The sequence below is a fragment of the Diabrotica virgifera genome, chromosome 2, assembly GCF_917563875.1.
Source record: "Diabrotica virgifera virgifera chromosome 2, PGI_DIABVI_V3a".
In the NCBI taxonomy this organism is placed as follows: Eukaryota; Metazoa; Arthropoda; class Insecta; order Coleoptera; family Chrysomelidae; genus Diabrotica; species Diabrotica virgifera.
In genome coordinates, this window is record NC_065444.1 from 12,162,852 (window position 1) to 12,187,138 (window position 24,287).

General features: G+C 33.3%; 1 protein-coding gene across 1 annotated transcript in view; it reads right to left on the minus strand.

Annotated features, from left to right (window-relative positions):
* Positions 1-22,640, minus strand: part of LOC114333359 (myrosinase 1) — a 42,063-nt gene extending 19,423 nt beyond the window's left edge. The window contains exons 1-3 of the mRNA XM_028283222.2: positions 22,451-22,640; positions 19,276-19,542; positions 702-1,096 (exon numbers count right to left, since the gene is read on the minus strand). Coding sequence (XP_028139023.2) covers positions 702-1,096; positions 19,276-19,542; positions 22,451-22,491 — 703 coding nt within the window. The 5' untranslated portion in view covers positions 22,492-22,640. The remainder of the gene's footprint in view (positions 1-701; positions 1,097-19,275; positions 19,543-22,450) is intronic.
* Positions 22,641-24,287: the final 1,647 nt, after the last annotated feature.

A 24,287-nucleotide genomic window follows, 5' to 3' on the forward strand; every position in this document is an offset into this window, starting at 1 on the left:
ATTCTATCGCGTCCTGGAACAAGATGATAATACTTATATAGGGTGTCCCAAAAGTAGCGGAACGGTCGAATATTTCGCGAAATGAATATCGGATCAAAAAACTGAAAAATACGTTTTCTATATAGTTTTTAAAAATCTATCGAATGACACCAAATACGACCTTCCACTCCAGCCCCTGGTGGGGGTGGCTAACTTTAAAATCTTAAATGGAAACCCCCAGTTTTTATTGCAGATTTGGATTCCTTACGCAAAAGTAAGCAGCTTTTGTTCGAGTTGTGGATAGGATACATACTATACTCAATTTTCAATATTTTTCAAAAACATATCGAATATCCCTATAAATGACCCTCCACCTGACCCCTAGAGGTGAGGTGGGGGTAACTCTAAAATCTTAAATAGGAACCCCGTTTTTACATTTTTTACACTTTTTAGAACATTTTTTAGAATTGTTTCGAATACATGTTATTTATTCTTTCATGAGGAATCCAAAGATCTATTCTATTTAAGATTTTAAAGTTACACCCTCCCCACCTCCAGAGGGTGGAGTGGGGGAGGGGGCGTGTTTGATGTCATTCGATAGATTTTTGAAAATTATTGAAGACGTATCTTTCAGTTTTTCGATCCGATGTTTATTTTGCGAAATATTCAACTGTTCCCCTACCTTGGGACACCCTATATAAAGGTTTTATTGTTATACCTACCTTTAAGGTTTAGGGACTTATACATATGATACGTCTTTGCATGGGCATTCAGCACAGTATATGCACACCAATATTCTCGTAGTCCTGAACTGTGTATGGCTGGTGCAACAGTACCAACACCGTATCCATAATGACAAATTTGTTTCGGTTCATTAAAAGTTATCCATACTCCTACATCCGGAAGTCCTTGAATGACTATTCTGGAGTACTCTACAAAAAGATCAGCTAGTCTAGGATTTGACCATCCATCTATCTCAGAAAGGGGTTGGGGAAGATCCCAGTGGAAAATTGTTGCAACTGGGGTAATGTTGCGGCTTACCAATTCCTTCGTAAGGTTCTTATAATATTCAAGTCCGGCTTTATTCACCGTGGAGGGATAGCCAGTTGGAAGTATTCTAAAATGTAAAAAATAGTCATCAGGAAAGTAATTTAAGTTAACACGGAATATTAGCATAAATAGGCCAATTTCTCTACCCAACCATTTATACAAACTGTACACCAGAATAATGACCAATAGATTGGAAGCAAAATTTGAACTGTATCAGCCAAGAGAACAGACTGGTTTACTCTCCAACTACGGTACAAATGACCACTCATATAGCACACAACGTCCTATGGACGTCCATATAACGTACATTTAAAGTTCAAACGTCCATGGACCAAAACTGGACGTACTATGTACGACCATTACGCGACGTCCATTGGACGTTTGATTTCAACGAACATTGGACATCCATTTGTGGTCCATGGAGATTTTACACAAAACGCGACTATTATTATCAGTAATTATATATAGCTTCTTGTTTTAATCAAAGCAATATTATTAGTAGAATACAAGAAGCTTCTAATAAATGTAGTCACATATTTTTTCATCATCGAATTAAAACACTGAACCACTAAAATTATTTTAATTAAATCTATATAATATTAGATGATGATAAAACGATGGTAAACTATTTCAGAATAACGGAGCTACATCGCGTATCGGTAATTATAGAACTTACAATAATTAGACACTACCAATTTAAATCTTAAATGTGCATTTTGTAACTGTTAAATTTCCCGCCAAACTAAATGAGAATCTTCTTGACAACGTTGTCGCTCTTCACGCTATCGGTCGTAAAAGGTAGTATTAGGCAGGTACTTTTAGGGGATTATCGCTGTTAATTATTGTTGTGGAATACTGAAGGAGGATTTATTTATGATAATTCACAGAATGGCAAACCCGCTTGCAATATACAACCGTACTGACTCTAAGTTCTAAGAAATGATGTTTGGAAGGAAACAGAACACTCAGAACAGAACAGAAATAAACCTCTTTTAATGTGCATGCTTCATAGGGCGCCATTATCTCAATTTTGTCTTTATTAAGTTATTACATACAATATAGTACATCCTGTGATATCTTTGTGTTTGCTGTTTATCATGCAAGTGCAGTCGTGCATTAATGAAGTTCCTATAATAAAGTATACATAATAAAGTTACAATAAAGAGAAATAAAAAAGGTATTTTGTGTAATATTTTAAAGTATAAGTTTAGTATTATAGGAACTATTTCCTATACCTAAAGGTTTTTTGCTATGTATGTATTCAAAAAATTATGGACATTAGATTGCTTTCTGAAAACTGCCCTACAAAAATGTCCATAATACGTACATTGAATGTACATCAGATGTACATTGAATGTACATAAGATGTACACTGAAAGCTTCAACAACGTACACTGCGTACGTTTGTAGTGGACGTTCTATGGACGTCAAATTTTGTGAACTCTGGACGTTCGTTAAACGTCCATCGGACGTCCATTGTACCTTAGCGGGACGTCCATTGGACGTTCCAATGTACACAGATGTACGTCCATTGGATGTCCATAAAACGTACTTGTGCTATCTGGGCACCTACAGTACATAAAAGTTTTGATTGAAAAATCAATTGAATTCAATAGACCTCCAGTTCTAACGTTTATAGACTTCCATAAAGCGTTTGATACTATCGAACTACCCGCAATTCTAAAGGCATTGGAAGAGTGTAGAATTGATCATAGGTACCATGGCCCTACCAATAAGATACATATCAGGAGAGGTATTCGACAGGGAGATATTATGTCACCAAAGTTGTTGATGGTGAGATACTTAGTCTCTTAGGTAAGATTCGCAGATGATTGCAGATGATTGATTCGCAGTTGTTCTGATTTCAGATGACTTAAAAACTGCCAATGATATATTGAATGAACTCAGCGATGAAGCACGTAAAGTAGGTCTAAATACTAATTACCAGAAGACAAAAATGATAACGAATTTAGTTCCGAGCCATCCTTCAAAGGTAGAAGACGTCGAAATTGAAGTTGTTGACAGCTACATATACCTTGGACATATATGGTAAAAATTAGTAGAGACAATCGAACCGCCGAGCTACTAAGGCCCGATTGTACATTGGTGGCTTAAGCGATCGCTTAGTTGAACCGGGTTCAATTTTGAGCGTCGGTTTAACTTCATTCGGGTTGTTCAATGCCAAGTTCAGTTAAGCCTAGGTTCATACAAATTTTGGTAAGGTTGGCAACGTAGGGCATGCGTATTTAAAGCAATTTCCCTCATTTCTTGACATAAATCTTCCCGCCATTTATGTATTATTATTTGGTTTTTGTCAATATATTTCTTTTATTGCTGTTATTAGTTTAATCGGTATTTTTTATCGTTTAATTTATTAGTTTAATCAATTTCCTACGTTAAATTTGTGAACAGACCATTTTAATAGGTGTTATAAGTATGTATTAAGATATTATTGCAATGTGTTTATTTTCTTTTTGTAAAAAATTGTTTGTTAGTATTTTTTTTACAATGGACGCAAAAATTCCTTCCAATTTCACCCCTCAAGAAGAAATATTGGTATCTTTGGCCAAATAATACAGCAAAATTGTACAAAATAAAATGAAACAAATGTCAGCCCCCAAAATTTTAAAGTTTATCAAAGCCATTGATTGTAGCTGTAGCAGATAGTAAGATATTTTTATAAATATTTAATAGCTGTTATATGTATTAGTTTAAATGTCTAAATTTTAAATTAACAAAGTATTCATGCACAAGACTTTCAACCTCTTCCTACGTTTGACAAATTTTACTTCTCATGATTCTCTAGACCTAGACAGTTAGATTTTCTAAATTTTTGGCCTATTCCCCTTCTTCATGTAGTATGGGCAAAGGGTTATTAAAAAGCATTGCAACATTGATGTTACATGTTATTGAGGGTGAACAAGTGCCATGTGATTCGTTTTTAAGAAATCGAACAAAAACTGTTAAAATTATAATAATTGTAAATTTATACATTTTAAGGATTAGTAATTAATTACTTCAGCATAGTACCATCTGTTTAATTTCAGTACTTAAATTACATCTCAACTGAACCAACTTTTCTTCGTTAGTGATATTTTATGGGCTTTACGGTCTTTAAATGTATATTCTTCTTAATTAGTCATGTTTTGACTAGCTGATTGATATATAGTCCATGCCATTAAAAAAAGGATTAGTAATACAGTACAGTTAGTTGCAAACTGTATTAATAACTAACCCTTAAATGTATAAATTTATTGTTATTCAAATTTTAACAGTTTTTGTTCAATTCCTTAAAAACGAATCACATGGCATTTAACAATTATTGTTATTCGGTAGACCCATTCAATTGTGTCTATGTATTCTGCATTCTCATTGTGCATCATTAAATAAAATTTCAGCTTGTGATGAAGGATTGCGTAAAGGTGTTATCAGGTGTTTCTTGATTCTGTAACCACTATCACCAACAAAGTTATTAATTCAATCTTCACATTCCCTTCTCATAAATATTTAACTGTTTACAGCTATGATTTAAAATTCACTCAAAAATGTTAATATTTGCCTTATTCTGGGAAAGTAGGTAGGGTTTTTAAATAATTTTAGAATTGTACCTACATGAGCATGGTACAAATATAATTAATTTTAGGTTTATTAATAAATTTGCACATTTAATTTAAGTAATAAATTAACAAAATCATTTTCTACATTTGCTTCAAAATCATCCACTAGTTTCAAAAAGGAGCCTGTTGCTTAAAACCAGTGATATGGATCCACTTCACTGCACAAAACCTTAATTTAAGGCAATAAAAACCATGTTCTTGAAATGTCGATAACAAATTTGCCACTTGTTTTCGTTCTTACCTATCTGTTCGATTTTTTATTCTATGAGCAATACTAGCAATAGTTTTATGCAAATAGTGAACAGCATCTTAGATTAGATATATTCAACATCTTTGCAAAAATTCATTATCATTCCATTTTTCAAAATAATTTTCTCTAGCCCTACACTGTTTTCTGTGTTCTCCTTCCTTCTACAATATTTATCATTTCCAGAAAATCTTCATTACTAGTTAAAATTTTCAATGAGGTTCATTTTTAAGGTGTAAATATTATGATTTCCGTTGACAATGACAAAAATGTGAGGTTAAAAATCTTTGAACCAGCGTTGAACCGTTGAACATCGACCGCTCAGCTGAACCCGGGCTTAAACCGAGTTCAAGAATTAAACTTTGTATGTACAACGCACGGGCGGATGTAATTTCGGCCGGAAAAAGGGCAGGTACTAAAAGCCGGTAGGTAAATTCGGCCGGAGGTTTTAAGTTGCTTCCTTATCTCATAGGTATTTTCGTCCGCAAATCAAATAAAATAACAGAATGCTTAATATTAAAATATTTCTTTATTTCAATAAAATTATTACATCAACTTATTTCTATAACTTAAGTTCTCAACAGGGTGTCTAAGTTTTATTTACTTCTTATTCGTTTTGAACCGAAATTTTGCTAATTTTAAAAAATTAATATATTATATTATATATTAAACAGTACAATTTTCAAAGGAGGAAGACCTAACCCTTCGTCAAAACCTAACTTTCGGGTATTAGAGTGTAGAGTACCCCAGGAGTGTAATTACCAATATTTTAATCTCATCGTAAACATCAACCCCTCGGCCGAAATTACCCCTGTCATAAATGGTACCCCTTGATTTATGCAGGTAGGCCAAGGGATTACCGGCCGAAATTACGCCCGCCGCAACGCACTTCTTGCCCTGAACCTGAACTCGGTAATGGCGCTGAGCCGGAGTTGAACTTCGATTGTACAACCGGGCCTAAGGGTCGATTTCTCATACCTGCGTTAATCTATGGTTCAGTTGAACCGGGTTCACGGGTGATCTCCGGTTCTGTTTGGAATGCATTTCTCATTGCGCGTTCATGTCAGTGCTCGTTCTACAGCTTTCGAGAAATGCCAATAGATGGCAAAAGGTAAAAACCTGTCGCCATTTTGAACTACCTTCTTTACGCTGTTTTTGAATAAAGTTAAATTTAAGTATTTATAATCAAATAGTCATTTTAATAATTATAAATAAATATTATAAAAACACAAATAATGTTATCGTTTATCGTTAGGCTTAATATAATAAAATAGGATATATTTATATTTTGACAGCGTTTCGTGTTACTACAACGCATGCGTAGTCCATGAAATCATCTGAACTGAGTTCTGAAATCTTTGAACGGCCGAATTTGACCGTTCAAGCATCGTTCAAGTTTAAACTGCCATCGGTTGAACGGGAATTGAGAAGTTTAGGGTCGATTTCTCATACCTGCGTTAATCTATGGTTCAGTTGAACCGGGTTCACGGGTGATCTCCGGTTCTGTTTGGAATGCATTTCTCATTGCGCGTTCATGCCAGTGCTCGTTCTACAGCTTTCGAGAAATGCCAATAGATGGCAAAAGGTAAAAAACTGTCGCCATTTTGAACTACCTTTTTTATGCTGTTTTTGATAAAGTTAAATTTAAGTATTTATAGTCAAATAGTCATTTTAATAATTATAAATAAATATTATAAAAACACAATAAATAATGTTATCGTTTATCGTTAGGCTTAATATAATAAAATAGGATATATTTATATTATGACAGCGTTTCGTGTTAATACAACGCATGCGTAGTCCATGAAATCATCTGAACTGAGTTCTGAAATCTTTGAACGGCCGAATTCCACCGTTCAAGCATCGTTCAAGTTTAAACTGCCATCGGTTGAACGGGAATTGAGAAAGACGATTTTGACTTTAAACTGACGTTTACTAGAAGTTCAGGTTAAACTGGAGTTGAACTCGATATGAGAAATTAGCCCTTACTCTAACAAGGACATCTGCACGAAAATTACAAGTGACCTAAACCTAGAATGGAAAGATCATTGTTGGGCATAACGTTGAGAGATAGGGGTAAAAACGAAGAAATTCGTAGAAGACATCATAAAACACATAGCCAAAACTAAATGGGAGTGGGCAGGACACGTCGCTAGAATGAAAGATGATGTGGACCAAAAAAATTTTGGAGTGGAGACCGAGAGCGGATAGACGAAACCCGGGAAGACCACCCACAAGATGGATTGACGACATAAAGAGGATTTGTACCAACTGATAATTAGATTATAATACATTCATCAAGTTTATTTATTATCTTTTACACCATTAAAGTCTTGTACAGATGACAGAGAAGAAAAGACTGTATCGGTTGCAATATAATTTTATATTTTAAGGCAAAATACAATACTGAGGATGGCAACTCAAAAATATTGAAAATATCATTTTAAAGTCATCTATTTTAAAATGTATATGTCTGAATTGTGTACATGAATGAATCAGATAAAATTATTAAATTTAGAAAAAACGTTTTACCAAGTAACAAAAAGTAAGTTTAATTAATTTAGTAATATTTTATATTTTGAGATAGATTATGACCAAGAGGCAGCGCTGAAAAATCTCTTTGAATTTATTAAAGCTAGATTTTTCACAGTTGATTACTGTGAGTGTGTAGAGAAACATACTGCGGTCGGTCAAGCGAAACGTAGAACAGGGGTTACTGAGAGGATATCAAAGTTGCTTTCCTACGAAGGTAATTAAATCCATTTACTAAGGCTGAAAATCAGGACACACATTCTAAATTAAATATAAATAAAAGTTATTATAGTCGGTCAGCTGTATGACGGGACAGAGCTGGTCGGTCGGCCTCAACAGTCGATTGAGGAAATGAAGCATTTTGGCTCGCAATTTTTTCGTCCAGCATGGATTTACTTGAAATTTTCACAGAAGGTAGGTAATAGTCCAAGGATCATTTTCTATATCATGCCGTTATCATACGCTAAACCTTGGGGGTGGTTGGCACCCCATCTCGGGGCGGGAACTTTTTATTACATTTTAACCATGTACCTAATTCGATGGAAAAAGTGATTCTAAGAAAAATATGTTTTTTACATTTTCTTCGTAAAACTAATATTTTTCGAGTTATTCGCGCTTGAAAATAATAGTTTTTCGAGAAAAAATCGACTTTTTTAGAAGGTTTTTGAGAATACCTCGAAAAATATTTTATATATTTTTGGCGATAAAAAGTTTATTTAAAAATGATTTTGTAGAATTTTTAAAGAGCTATAAGATTGTGTAAATTAAATTCCGCAAGATCCTTAGTTTTTAATTGGGGCGGGTTTAAAGGGCTCGAATAAGGGGGTGTTTGCTGGTAAATAGAGGTTTAAACAGCTATATCTGGCTAACTATTCACTGTAATAAAAATCTATGCACAGAGTAATTTTAGTCCTAAGAAAAGCTACACTTTAGTAGTTTATAACTTTTTTGTATCTTCAGTATTTTCGGAAATATTTTGAAGTAAAGGTGAAAAATACCAAACTGAAAAAAATCAATTTTTCTTTAAACATAAATTTTTTCAAAATTAGGTATTTTAAATAGGTCAAACTCCTTGAGTGTATTGATAATATAAATATAAAAGGGACTACAGAAAGATGAAGACCAATTTTGAATTAGGAAGGTAGTTAGGGGGTTTTTTCACTGATTGTTTCGTAGAGAAAAGCAGGTACCGACATTTTTTTGATTATATCGCATAATTTTCATGCTAGAAACTTTTTATTATTTTTTTTGAAAAGTCTAGTTGCATACTTGAAAAAAGATTATGTAAGTTTACTTCGAAAAATGCAAAGTTTTCCCATTATTTGGCTTTGAATATTTCAAATTATGCATTTGACGAAAAAAGCTAACCTTTAACATGCCGTATCTCGGTTTGTATTGGTCTTAAAAAAATTATTGGAAAAGAATTTGGTTATTAAATGATACAATTTTGATATCTACAGTTTTTTTCATTATATGCATATTTTTCGAGGTATTCCTCTAAAAAACCCTCTAAAAAAGTCGATTTTTTCGTCGAAAAACTGTTATTTTCAAGCGCGAATAACTCGAAAAATATTAGTTTTACGAAGAAAATGTAAACAACATTTTTTTCTTAGAATCACATTTTCCATGGAATTACATGGTTAAAATGAAATAAAAAGTTCCCACCCTCAAGATGGGGTGGCAACCACCCACAAGGTTTTAGCGTATGATAGCGGCATGATATAGAAAATGATCCTTGGACTATTCCCTACCTTCTGTAAAAATTTCAAGTAAATCCATGCTGGACGAAAAAAATTGCGAGCCAAAATGCTTCATTTCCTCAATCGACTATTGGGGCCGACCGACCGGCTATGTCCCGTCATACAGCTGACCGACTATAATAACTTTTATTTATATTTAATTTAGAATATGTGTACTGATTTTCAGCCTTAGTAAATGGATTTAATTACCTTCGTAGGGAAGCAACTTTGATACCCTCTCAGTAACCCCTGTTCTACGTTTCGCTTGACCGACCGCAGTATGTTTCTCTACACACTCAGAGTAATGAACTGTGAAAAATCTAGCTTTAGTAAATTCAAATAGATTTTTCAGCACTGCCTCTCTGTCTATTACGGAAGTGGAAATAAGAACGTCAAATAAACTTTTTTGAAGTAAAATTGTGGCTTATTTCCAATACAAATAGTAAATTCCATACAGTATTATTCAAAATATTTATATTTACATAGTTATTAGTATATTTAGATCTGGATCCCGCGTACCAAAAAAAAATTGTTAATGGCTTAACGGTGTCTAGTCGGACAAACTTTGATGTATGGGAACACTGGAACAGGGAAGTTTTACTTGTGGAACAGTTTAAAAATTTCCAACGTAAGATTACGAAAACGTCCCATGTATTTTGTCCGACAGAACTTCCAATTGATTTGTTACCATTTCATTAAATTTTCATGCAAAAATCAGACTGGTGGAACCAATCAACTGGGCATTTTAATGAGTGGAACACGAAGCACATGTCAAATGACAGGAATCATGTTGGTTAGTAATAGCAATCTGATTTTTGCATGAGAGTTTAATGAAAGGGTAACAAATCAATTGGATGTTCTGTCCGACAAAATATATGCGACGTTTTCGTATTCTGACGTTCCAAATTTTTAAACTGTTCCACAATTAAAACTTTCCCTGTTCCAGTGTTCCCGTACATCAAAGTTTGTCCGAGTAGACACCTATTTCTTACTGTCTGTCCTAATTGTATAGAATCCCTGACTTATATTTCATACGGTAAATGTTATGGTTAGTCTATGTTTACTTTATTATTATTAGTAAAATTTAATAAAAAATTTTGGTCTTGGTAAAGGTATATTATTTTAAAAAGCCCTATAGGGCTACAAACATCGAACAAAACGTTTTCGCTCTAAAAAGAGCATCATCAGTGTTGCAAGAACATGGTGAGCCAACCAAAAAATACGAAGGTCAAAGTCTTTCAAAAATGGACTAAAAGTCACATCAAAATGCTAACATAGCAAATTCCAAAGGATGGATATAATCCCTAAGGATACGGCCCTAGGATAACATATGACTCCCACACGTTGTAAGTGGGTCAAAGGTAACAACTTAGGCCATTATGTTACATTTGTACAACAAATTAGGCCATTATGTTACATTTGTAACATAATGACCTAATTTGTTACCTTTGACCCACTTACAACGTGTGGGAGTCATATGTTATCCTAGGGCCGTATCCTTAGGGATTATATCCATCCTTTGGAATTTGCTATGTTAGCATTTTGATGTGACTTTTAGTCCATTTTTGAAAGGCTTTGACCTTCGTATTTTTGGGTGGCTCACCATGTTCTTGCAACACTGATGATGCTCTTTTTAGAGCGAAAACGTTTTGTTCGATGTTTGTAGCCCTATCGGGGCTTTTTAAAGTAATATACCTTTTACCAAGCCAAAAATTTTTTATTAAATTTTACTTGTAATTAATGGTATACAGCCAGCTACAGGAAATTCTTCCTTGTGGATTTTTATTATTATTAAAAATGTTATCAGCCATCAGTTATTTGCATATTTGGTTTTAAAAACACCCACATCGACGAGATTTCAAAATAAATATTTTTTCGCAAATACTTGATTGTTAAAAGGAAAAAATAAAATTATATTGTAAAATTTTAACGTATAGTCCAATCCAGGGATAAAAGAACAAGGTATGTGGCGCAGGCGTTACATCTTTGAGTTGTATAGAAGTTTTGGAGAACCTGACATTGTAAAATTCATTAAGGTAGCACGCCTTAGATGGATAGGGCATGTAATCAGCCGAGAGAAAGACGCCATAGTCAGAAGTATTGGTATGGTACATTCCATGTCAAATCACTCAGGTAAAAAATTTTGGATCTCCGATTTGTCTGAAAATTGGTATATAGCTTCTGCGGGACGTAAAAATAAGATATTTAAGGTCAAAAAATCTTCTTCTTTTTTTCTCAAAATGTTATTTTATGCGATTTTACAGTGATTTGGTGTTTATTTAAAAAAATTTGCATTTTCTGTCGTAAAATATCAATGAGAAACATAATATTTTAATAGAAAGGACTCAAAAATGTCATTATATGGCATTATAACAAGTTATTTTGAATCAAAACAAGTTTTTGATCAAATTTTATAGTGTAAAAAACGTTAAAATACCGTTTTTTACATTTTCCTCCATTTCCAAAATACATCATCATCGATTTGGCTGAAAATTTGCCCACATATAGACAAAAGATAGGACTTTAAGTGGTTAGAAGGATTTGAATTATATTACAATACCTACCAAAAAAGTTACATGCAGTAATATCAGACTCAAAAGTATATATTAGTCCAGTAGGGATAGCATTTGACCTTGAATGCCGAGCTGCCCAAAATTTTATTTTTCTGATCTTTAGGGGAGTCAATAGTAGCCTAAATTTAAAATCACGAATGAATTCCTCCGTTACGTTAGCCGCCATCTTGATTTTAAAGGAGAACTTGTTTTGCTCAATATCTCCGCCATTTTTAAATGTTTGACAAAAATGGTAGGAACTGAAATTGTTCCAAATAAATCGTATTTACAATTATTACAATTTCTTTTTAACAATTTTTTCGTGAGGTCGATATTTTCGAGTTAATTGTACTTACAGTAGACGCCTATATTTTTGACTATAATATTGCATGTAACTTTTTTGGTATTATAATATAATTCAAATCCTTCTCACCACTTAAAGTCCTATGTTTTGTCTATATGTGGGCAAATTTTCAGCCAAATCGATTATTATGTGTTTTGGGAATGGAGAAAAATGTTAGAAACGGTATTTTAACGTTTTTTACACTATAAAATTTGATCAAAAGCTTGTTTTGAATCAAAGTAACTTGTTATAATGCCATATAATGACATTTTTGAGTCCTTTCTATTAAAATATTATGTTTTTCATTGATACTTTACGACATAAAATGCAAATTTGTTTAAATAAACACCAAATCACTGTAAAATCGCATAAAATAACACTTTGAGAAAAAAAGAAGAAGAAGGTTTTTTGACCTTAAATATCTTATTTTTACGTCCCACAAAAGCTATATACCAATTTTCGGACAAATCGGAGGTCCAAAATTTTTTTTCTCCAAAATTGAGTGATTTGAAATGGAATGACCCGTATTCAAAAGCCATAATCATTGTATTCAAAATTTCCATTTATTTATTTATCCAAAATCTTCAATATTTTTGGCTAAGATTACAGTGTCATTGTACAACAATATCATCGTTGCTATGGTATACAAGTTGTGTTTAGAGAAAAACTGGCGACAGAGATAAAATTAAACGAAGAAACCAGATTATCCACTACACTATCTTCTTCATGATTTGCCTCATCCTTTGAGTAGATTGGCGATCATCAAGGCCCATTTTACTATGCTTTCAACAGTTCTGAAGAGTTCTATTGTTCTATTGTTTTCAGTCTGGTGGGATGTAGAGTAACATTGTGTTGTTTTATATCCTCCTCAGTCCATAAGTCCAGCCAGCTGGACAATGTTTACTAATTTATTACACGGTGAATATTCGGGTTGGGCATCGCTGCGTCCTATATTGCAGCATATTGGACTTCCTATTTACCAGTCAAATTTACTCATTTAAAAAATTTGACAACAGCGCCTACCTCGGTAGTTTGTTGTTACATGTGTTGAAATTTTTTAAGTTATGATGGTGGCTCCACAAAAATACAGTAATTTGTAGTGTTTTTCTGTACTTCAAAGTATTGATTGTTTTTATTGTATGTTACTTGATGATTGGACGTATTTGTGGTAAATATATATTTGAAAATGATTACAACTGGACACGTTAGCGGTCCTCTAAATTTTTTGTCCAGCATTTTGGACATTGGGACTTAGTTAGCCAAATATGTTACCATACTCACATTTTTTAAGTTTAGTTACAGATAGTAAAAGGATATTGATGGAAAGTGCATTGGAGGCTATTTTGACAGATAACGATATTTTCGTCAGTGAAGATAACGATAATGATCAAAGGAAATTGATTTACAGGAATTTAAGCTGTATGTTGGAAGGTCACTAGCTCTAGGTGGTAAGCCTGCAATTGGGAGACAAGCTAGTACGTCTATTTCAAGAAAACCGGAGACATCTGAAGATTAAGTGCCCATAATTCCTGTAAAAAGATCTACAGTTTTCCAGTTACCGCCTATAGATGTAAGAAAAACCAGTAATGACCATTTGCCAATATGCTCTGTCAGCAATAGAAATTCTTATCGCGTTGCTTAAACCTCTTGAATGCACTAAGAAGACGAGATTCTTTTGTACAAATTGCAAAATATATATATGTATTTCTCCTGAACCAGAATGTTTTTTCAGTTTCATATTTAAATTATATTAAAGCTAAGTCCTGATGTCCATTATGCTGGACCTGTCATATTATGTCTGTCAAATACTTTTTTTATAGTTTTTATAAATTTTCGTTTATTGTTTTCACAAATGAGGAAAGGAAATAAAAAATATTGTTAAAATAATAATAACTTTTTTCTTGGGGCTGAAGAGGATATGCCATTAGAGTGAAAACTTAGTCTTCTATTGTTGTGTTTACGACACTATACTTCGGTAAAACACAACAAATTATTAAATTTGAAAGTAAGGTAAAGTAATTTAAGAGACTTGATGCTAAATAAAAACTAAAATATTTTCTACGTCACGAGAGCCATCTATTGGATGTTCTAAGAAGTTATTAACCTTTGATAACCAGAGAGATTGGATGGTAAATAAATTTACCATCCAATCTCTCCACTTCAGGTCATTTATTGTTTACATAAATATAGTATATATCTCATTCTATTATATTAAATTAAACTTTCACCTTTAAATTACAATCGATGACGTCACGCTTCTAACCATGAAGTATACCAACCTTATTTCCAACAAACCAAAAGTTTTTCTGGATTAGAGAGTTGCTAAATTAGATTTTACAATAGATTCTCAACATATTTTTTAAACAGTTTTAATTATATTTTCAATCAGTTATTAACTACCTTTACATTTTAATTAAAATCCAAAAATTAAAACTACACTTTTTGAAGTTCGTAACCAAAAATTGCAATGGAAACAGCAATGGAAGAAGACACTACCGAAAACCGAAGAGAGAAAGAAATACTCACTGTCGGTGCGGACGCCTGCAGCGTACTTAATAGTAACAGTTCCGCACCAAGCGACCGAGACAGGAGACCGCGACAGGCGACGGATAGGTCGCGATTAGACGATAGTTGGTCGCTGGTCTCTGTCGCGGGCTGCAGAACTACCCTGATATAATTGCATTGAGAGCAGTCGTGGGGAGACCTCGCCTATCTGTCGCCTGTCGCGGTCTCCTGTCTCGGTCGCTTGGTGCGGAAGTCTACCTTAATGTTAAGGTGATTAATTATTATTATGGCGACGGCGTCCGCATTGAGGGTGAAAATAGTAATAGTTATAGGTACAATAAGAGAAATGATGATTTTTTTATGAGAACATTTGATAATTTTGATTTTGTTTTTAATAGTGACGTAGACTTTAATTTTAAGAATAGGGGTAAAAATAACAGAATTGTAAAGGTAGGTCAGAAAAACGAGCAAACTGCAATAATAAACCAAGACATAACTCCTCATACTTGTAATGTTAGGGAAAGTCAGGGCAATAATAGAGCAAGGAGTATTGGAAGGGACCGTCATCATAGGTTGACCACTGGGGGCACATCGGGGGATTTTCCCAGCTCTAGTCAAATTAACGCAAAAAATCAAAATACAAGTAATGCTGAAATAAAAAGTGGCCTTGATGGCGAAATAGAGAGTGAATGTAGGGAAGAGACTAGAAAACAGGATAAAACAAACAAAAAGGTGAATAAGTACAACAGGAAAAAGAAAAATAAGAAAAGTGGAAAAATTTTAATTGGAACTTGGAATATAAGAACATTAGGAGAAATAGGAGAACTACAAAACCTTATTGAACAAATAAAAATCTACAAAATAGATATTTTAGCGTTGCAGGAAATGAGATGGAAGAACGAAGATATCTGGGAATATGGAAAATATCTAATATGTCATGGTAATTCAAAAGGTGGACAAGGTGGGATGGGCTTCATAATAAGTGAAAGATACAAACATGCGGTAAAAAGCTTTACTAATATAAACGAAAGGATAGCTATTCTGAAAATGAAAGGCAAGTTCTTTGATATTAATTTCATTAATGTGCACGCACCTACAGAGGACAAAGAAGCAGAAGAAAAAGAAAATTTCTATGCCAGATTAGACCAAGAAGTGTCAAATATAAACAATTATAGCGTTAAAATACTTTTAGGAGATTTAAACGCAAAAATAGGAAGAGAGGAATTATATCAGGGAACAATAGGTGCACATAGCCTGCACGAAATAAGTAATGACAACGGGCAAAGAATCATAGATTTTGCAACAGACAAAAAAATGGTGATAAGCAGTACAAAATTTCCACATAAAAATATCCACAAAGAAACATGGGTTTCTCCCGATATGAAAACAAGAAACCAGATCGACCACGCCTTAATAGGAGCAAGACATGCTTCAGACATTTCAGATGTGAGAAGTCATAGAGGGGCAAACAGCAGCTCCGATCACCACCTTGTGCTAATTAAATATAAACAAAAAATTACCGCCAAAGAAACAGAAGAAGGTGAAAAAAAGATCAAATACGCCTCAGATATATTGGCCTCTAATGAGGAAAACAGAGCAAGATATGAAACGAAAATAGAGAACATAATTGAACAGTATGATCAAGTAAATGAAAATCAGGTCAGAAATATCGAAGATAAATGGAGGGTCTTAAAAGAAGCAGTGATAACAGCTGCAAAAGAAGTAGTGGGGGAAAGCAAAGAACCTAGCCAAAAAAGATGGTATGACAAAGACTGCCAGAGACTAATGGAACAAAAAAACCAAGCTAGGCTTAAAATGCTGAACAACAGTACGGAAGAAACCAAAGAGGAATATACTACAAGAAGACGACAATTAAAAAAACATCTAAGATTTAAAAAGAGGAAAAACAATAAAGATAAGATTGAAAGGCTAGAAGAATATGAACAAAAACGTGAAATAAAACTATTTTATAAGGAAATAAATCTTGAAAAAAAAGGTTTCCAACCAAGAACAAAATTATGCAAAGATAAAAATGGGGACTTAATAGCAGACGAAAAAGGAGTGCTAAAACGGTGGAGAGAACATTTTAATGAACTGTTGAATAAACCAAATCAACGTTACGAAACAGAAGAGCTAAGATTAGTAGGAGAGATTGAAGTAGACCAATATGCACCAACAGAAGCAGAAATAAAAGAGGTAATAAAAAAAATGAAAAATAACAAAGCCCCAGGATGCGTCACAATAACTGTAGAAATGTTAAAATATGGAGGACATAGAATACAGAGTGAAATATCAAAGTTAATACTAGAAATATGGACCACAGAAATAATGCCGGAACAATGGAAAATTGCAGTGATATGCCCCATACATAAGAAGGGAGATAAGTTAGATTGCAATAATCACCGAGGAATATCACTACTAAATGTTGGATACAAAATATTTAGCAAAATATTGGAATTAAGACTAAATAATATAATGGAACAAACAACAGGGGATTATCAAGGAGGTTTCAGGAAAGGAAACTATAGACCAAATATTTACAGTAAGGCAAACGCTGGAAAAATTCTACGAGCGGAATACCGAACTACATCATCTATTTGTAGATTTCAAACAAGCGTATGACTCAATAATTAGAAAGGAATTATATAGCGCAATGCAAGAGTTAAATGTACCAAAAAAACTAATCAGATTAGTAAAACTATGCCTAACCAACACCAAAGCAAGCAAAAGTAAGGATCCAAAATCAACTGTCCGATGAATTTAACATTAATGAAGGTCTAACACAAGGGGATGCACTGTCAACAACACTTTTTAATCTTGCGTTGGAACAAGTAATCAGGAAAACTCCTATAGATAGGGATGGTACAATATTTACAAAGCTCAATCAGATCGTTGCCTACGCAGATGATATAGACATAATCAGCTGGACATTAAAAGACCTAGAAAAAATTTATACATATTTTAAAGAAGCGGCACAGACTATGGGTCTAGAAGTTAATGTCTCAAAGACAAAGTACATGATAACAACTCGGGAAAAAGTACAAACGAAAGGCAACATATCTCTGAGCGGGCAAATATTTGAAAGAGTGGACCGTTTCAAATATTTAGGATCAACAATAACAGAAGGAAATAAAAACAGTGATGAGGTAACAGTAAGAATTTCGCTTGGAAACAAATGCTTCTACAGCCTACAAAATATCATAAAGTCAAAATCAGTATCGATTAATTCAAAAATAAAAATATACACAACAATAATGAGACCTGTAGTAATGTATGCATCAGAAACATGGGCCTTGACTAGTGAACAAGAGGAACAACTTCTTAGATGGGAAAGAAAAATCTTAAGGAAAATATATGGACCTATACAGGAGAATGGAGAATGGCGTATAAGAATGAACCACGAAATAAACAGAGTGTTTAACAGACCTACTATCACAAAAGAAATACGAAGTAAACGACTGAGTTGGTTAGGACACGTAGAAAGGATGGATGATAAGAGAAATACAAAAAAAGTACTTAGAAAAGAATTAAATGGGAAAAGACCGAGAGGTAGGCCTAGAAAGAGATGGATTGATGGTATTAACCAGGATTTGAAAGACCTAGGAATACGAGAATGGGAAAAACAAGCAAAGGAAAGAAAAACATGGGCAGCTATAGTCAAACAGGCAAAGCACACATAACGCCGAAAAGACCTCCTCAAAAAAAGAAACAATAAGATAGTAATATTTTAGATAAATATCGTTTAGAACTTTTGAGGAGTTATGCGTGTGGCTGGCCTCCACACCATGTAAAACTTTAGAGCCTAGAAACCCCAACGGGCGACCATGGCCCTCCATGGGCTGTCAGCGGTCACCGATGATGATGATGAAATTAGATTTTACAATAGATTCTCAACATATTTTTTAAACAGTTTTAATTATATTTTCAATCAGTTATTAACTATGGGCCATTCCACGAACATACGCCTGTTTTGGATTACTTCGACAACGAATATTTTACTGTGCAACATAAGAAGTACGAAAGTAAATGGCGCTAATAATTATTCCAATAAACAACAATGTAATTTGCAATTTACTTTCGTTCTTCTTATTTTGCACAGTAAAATATTCCTTTACAAAGTAATCCATAACAGGCGTATGTTCGTGGAATAGGGTATACCTTTACATTTTAATTAAAATCCAAAAATTAAAACTACACTTTTTGAAGTTCGTAACCAAAAATTGACTTTACCTTGTCTTGTCATGTCACTCTTTGTCATTCATTTTTTTTTCATATCAGTTGGTCTGTGCTAATTGAAATGGCAAGTACCTAGTTTTTTCGAGCAGGGAAGCATGTTGCTTTTTAGGCACATACCTAATTTAATCTTTTAACATCGACTAGTAGTCACAATATTTTATTAAAAATTTATAATGTAAGCCATATATTATGAGGTTACCACCTTCATTGGTGTGCTAGTTACAACTACTTTGCAGAATGTAAGTATTCTCCACATATTTTTCTCATTAACAGTCACAATTTTAACCTTTTTGCCTTAATCTAACGTGGAAATACTTCATTCCAGGCACTGAAGATGTTCTGTTCAGAACGAAAACGTTTTGCAATCCATGTGGATGACTTTTAGATAGTTTTTAAATAAACGATTTTATACCAAAATACAATTTGAAGTTTTTTACTTCTGTATAGGTTTTTTTTAATAAAAATTAATCTTTACCTCGACCAAGAAATTGAGAATCTGTAGAAATTTACTCCCAAGTCTTCCAAAATATCTACATCTTCTTTATATTTGTGATAGGAGTCGCATGCTATATCTCCTGTGTCATTGTTCTTGATTGGAGAAGGAACTTGGTGGACCATATGGTCCCAGATATTTTCTCCTTTCCCATCTTCATCCCATGCACCTTCAATTTGGTACGCCGATGTAGCTACACCAAATAAAAAGTCTTTGGGGAAGGATCCATTATTTTTGGCTTGAGCATACCTAAATAATAAAAAGCAGTACATTATATAAAAGATAGATTAAAATATCAAGTGTGTATGTATACAGGGTGTTTTATTAATAATTGTCCATATAGTAACTGGAGAAACCTTAGCACAAAATACAAAGAGTTAACCTAAAACACTTAAATAAAATGTGGTTCCTTACTGAGTTACAGGGTGTTTTATCTAAAAATTTAAAAATTATTTTTGCTCAGCATTTTAAAACTGTTCGACGTATCCTTTTCATACTTGGCAGGAAGTATAAATACTCTACAAACTACTAAATTATGTTAAACAAACGTTTCTGGCTATTACCAGAGGCGTACGACGGGGGAAAGTGAATGGTTGACCCTTTCCAAATTCTACGCCACTAGCGAAATTGCTATTTTAGTTCAATTTTTGGATTCTCCAATACTTTCTATGAAAATAATAATATAATCTTCATTCGTAACGATAAAGTCATTAGTTTTCGAGATCTTTGAAGTTAAAAATGAAACGACACGGTTATTTTGATTAATATATTGTGTCGCTTCATTTTTAATTTCAAATATCTCGAAAACTAATCATTTTGTCGTTACGAATGAAGGGTTAATTATTTACATAAAAGTATTGCAAAATCAAAAAATTACTCTAAAATAGCAGTTTCGTCAGTGGCGTAGAAATTGGAAAGGGTCAACCAGCCACTTTCCCCTGTCGTACGCCTCTGGTAGTAGCTAGAAACGTTTATTTATCTTAATTTAGTAGGGTGTATAGTACCTATACTTTCTGCCAAGTATGATAAGGATACGCCAAATAGTTTTAAAGTACTGGGTACAAGTAATTTTTACATTTTAATCATATGAATCATATCATAAATTAATCAAAATAACTGTGCCGTTTCATATTTAACTTCAAATATCTCGAAAACTAATGACTTTATCGTTACCAATGAAGAGTATATTATTTACGTAGAAAGTATTGAAGAATCTAAAAATGGCACTAAAATAGTAATTCCTCCAGTGGCGTAGAATTTGAGAAGGGGCAACCATTCACAATTCCCTGTCGCACGTCTCTGGTAGCAGCTAGAAACGTCTTTTATCATAATTTAGTAGGGTGTCTGGTAGTCGCACTTTATGCCAAGCATGAAGAGGATACGTCGAATACTTTTAAAATGCTGAGCAAAAATATTTTTTAAATTTTTAGACAAAACCCCCTGTAACTTAGTAAGGAACCACATTTTATTTAAGTGTTTTAGGTTTATTCTTCGTATTTTTTGCTAAGGTTTCTCCAGTTACTATATGGACAATTATTAATGAAACTCCCTGTATATCTATATATACAAATACACACATAAAGGGTGTCCCAGACTAATTTACCCACGCTATATCTCTCAAACGAATAGAGATTTTCGAATGGGACAAAAAGTGGTATATTCTAGTTGTAATACACTTTAATATGGCGTAGAAAAAAATTATCCCCTAAATATTCATCTCTTAGTTACAACCCCTAACTTTATTTTTTTTAATAGCACCCTGTATATTTTTTATAGTTTTGGATGTGGCCTTCTATCGTCTATTCAACACATTTTTTTAAAATAAAATCAGTTCGTAAATAACCAAGAAAATATTAGTTAAGTTTTGTTAATTATGTGTCCCAGACTAATTTATCCAGGCTATATTTCTTAAACGAATAGAGATTTTCGAATGGGACAAAGACTGATCTATTACATTTATAATACACTTTCATATGGTGTAGAAAAAATTCATCCCCTAAATATTCATCCCTAACTTACAGCGTGCTATTAAAAAATAAAGTTAGGGTTCTAACTAAGGGATGAATATTTAGCTGATAATTTTTTTTCTACGCCATATTAAAGTGTATTACAAATGTAATAGATCAGTTTTCATCCCATTCGAAAATCTCTATTCGTTTAAGAAATATAGCCTGGATAAATTAGTCTGGGACACTGGGACACATAATTAACAAAACAAACTGATATTTTCTTGGTTATTTACGAACCGATTTTATTTTCAAAAAATGTGTTGAATAGATGATAGAAGACCACATCCAAAACTATAAAAAATATACAGGGTGCTATTAAAAAAATTAAAGTTAGGGATTGTAACTAAGAGATGAATTTAGGGGATGATTTTTTTCTACGCCATATTAAAGTGTATTACAAGTAGGATATACCACTTTTTGTCCCATTCGAAAATCTCTATTCGTTTAAGAGATATAGCGTGGGTAAATTAGTCTGGCACACCCTGTATATATAAAATAGAAAGGAATAACATCAGCCTTCAAGGCGGCTTCAGCAAATATGTTAAGAACAACAAGAGCCGAAAGACAAAGCAATTACAGAGTGGTATACAGAAAGTCACATATTATGGTGACTGTCCAAAAACTTACATCGGTCAGGCCGGTAGATCATTTTTTAACAAACGTGTAGCAGAACACAAAAGGGCTTTCAATAATAGGAAACATATTTTATATACGCACTTTCAATAATATAAAACAAAAAGATATCTGGAGACCATCGAAATGATGCTCTTAAGAAGGATTGCTGGAAAAGGACTACAGGATAGGGTAAGAAGTAAGGAAATCAGACGTATATGTGGGGTAGACAATATAAATACCTGGGTATAGAACAGAAAGAGGAGTGAAATCAACACATAAGCAGGATGTCTGAATCAAGGATAGTAAGAATAGCCAGGAACGAGGCACCGTTACGCAAAAGAAGTATAGGACGCCTTTGGAAAAGGTAAACGACAATTTAGGGGAAGAATAACAGGCATCGTTGAAGAAAAACAGGTAGTACTGCCTATATAAAAGATAAAAGAAGAAGAAGAGGTAAAGTAAAACATTTGTTTACTAAAACCAATATACCAGTAAGTTATACATTGTGTTATAGAGAAAAAACGTGTACTTACGTAACCAGAAATAAAAAATAAAAGAAGTGATTCGCAGTCATTTTTGCTGAACAACTGCGGGTCCTCTTCTCTTTGGAGGTCTTATAAGATACGTTGCAAACTTTCAGACTTTGACAGAAAGATTATTTTTATTTTTTTATTAGTTTATTATCTAAGTATTTCTTTATCAGTTTAAAAAATCTAAGTTAGATTATTTTTTATACGATATAAATACTTACATAGTACTTTAAGCCACTGAATAATACTTGATTTGTAATTTCTTTTTATCATATATTTGTAAAGCCCCATAATTTAAAAAAATATTGAATTTTTTGTAATACAGGGCGAGTCATGAGGAATTATACACTTCCCTCGTATGGAGCCTCCTACGGGGAATAACAAAAAAACATTAATAAGGGTCTACTCCTATAGTTTAATAATACACAGGGTGTGTTGTAAATTTTGACTGAAATTCTATTATTCGTAACTTTTCAACAGACTGCCCGTTGTGTCTCACATTTTGGTCAAACGCTACACTGCTACTATCTAACATGTCATACTAAAATTTTCATGTTAAAATAGAACTGGGTGGGGCACATAGGAAGAACGGAAGACAACCGTTGGACGAAGTGAACTGTTGAATGGCGACTAAGAGCAAACAATATTGGTAGGCGCAGATTTCAAACCAGATGGACTGTTGACATCAAGCGAATGGTTGGTCACGAATAGATGCAAAAAAAAACGAACAAAAATGGATGGACACAATTAAAGTAGGTTACATCGGGAGATAGATGGAAGAGCTGTTGACTATGATGAATGACAGAGTTTTTGACGTATCATACCTAGTTTAGGATCTAGATCACATTCTTCTACATTGTCTAATAAGGGTATACAAACACCTTAATCTGAACTACTGAAAACTCTTACTAGTCCAGAAAGCCACTGCGCATCCGCTAGGAAAAATATTCTGATTCGGATTTTTTGCACAGTCGTACTCAAAAAGGACTCCTTTTAACAAATTTGCATGTTGCCAGGACCAAAAGGTGGTAAAAAATTTTTTAAACGTTTTTTTTGTTTTTTTCCCAAAATTATTTTTTTGCATGGAAAAAAGTTTTTTTAGATTTTTTGGATCATTTTAAACAGAAAAGGTCTTTAGTGACTTTTCTCTAAAAATGATAGTTTTTGACATATTTATAAGCGATTAAAAATTGAAAAATTGCGAAATCGGCCATTTTTAACCGTCAAAAACTATATGAAAAACTGAAAATTTGAACGTTGCCAAGGTAGGTGGATATTCATTAAACATCGATTGATGAAATCCCAAAGAGTATTTTGCAATACAATATTCAAAACTCCTTTGTTTTTTAATTGCTAATCAAGCGTGCGCGACACTATTTTCCACCGACAGTATGGTGCAAATGAAAGGAATAAATTCGTTATTTCCTAAACCGGCGACTTTAAGGAAAAATCCCGAAACAGGTCGATTTTTATTTTTAAGTTACGATATTGCGGCATATATGGTATACTAGTGACGTCATCCATCTGGACGTGATGACGTAATCAATGATTTTTTTAAATGAGAATAGGGGTCGTGTGCTAGCTCATTTGAAAGGTTCTTCAAGTCTCTATTCATTAGTATAAGCAATTACATAATTATTTATACAGGGTGTCCAAAATTTTTTTATTAAATTAAATTAGTTGACAAAAAAGAAGTAGAAGGACACCCTGTATAAATAATTATGCAAATGTTTATACTACTGAATAGAGAATTGAAGAACCTTTCAAATGAGCTGCCACACGAACCCTATTCTCATTTAAAAAAATTATCGATTACGTCATCACGCCCAGACGGATGAAG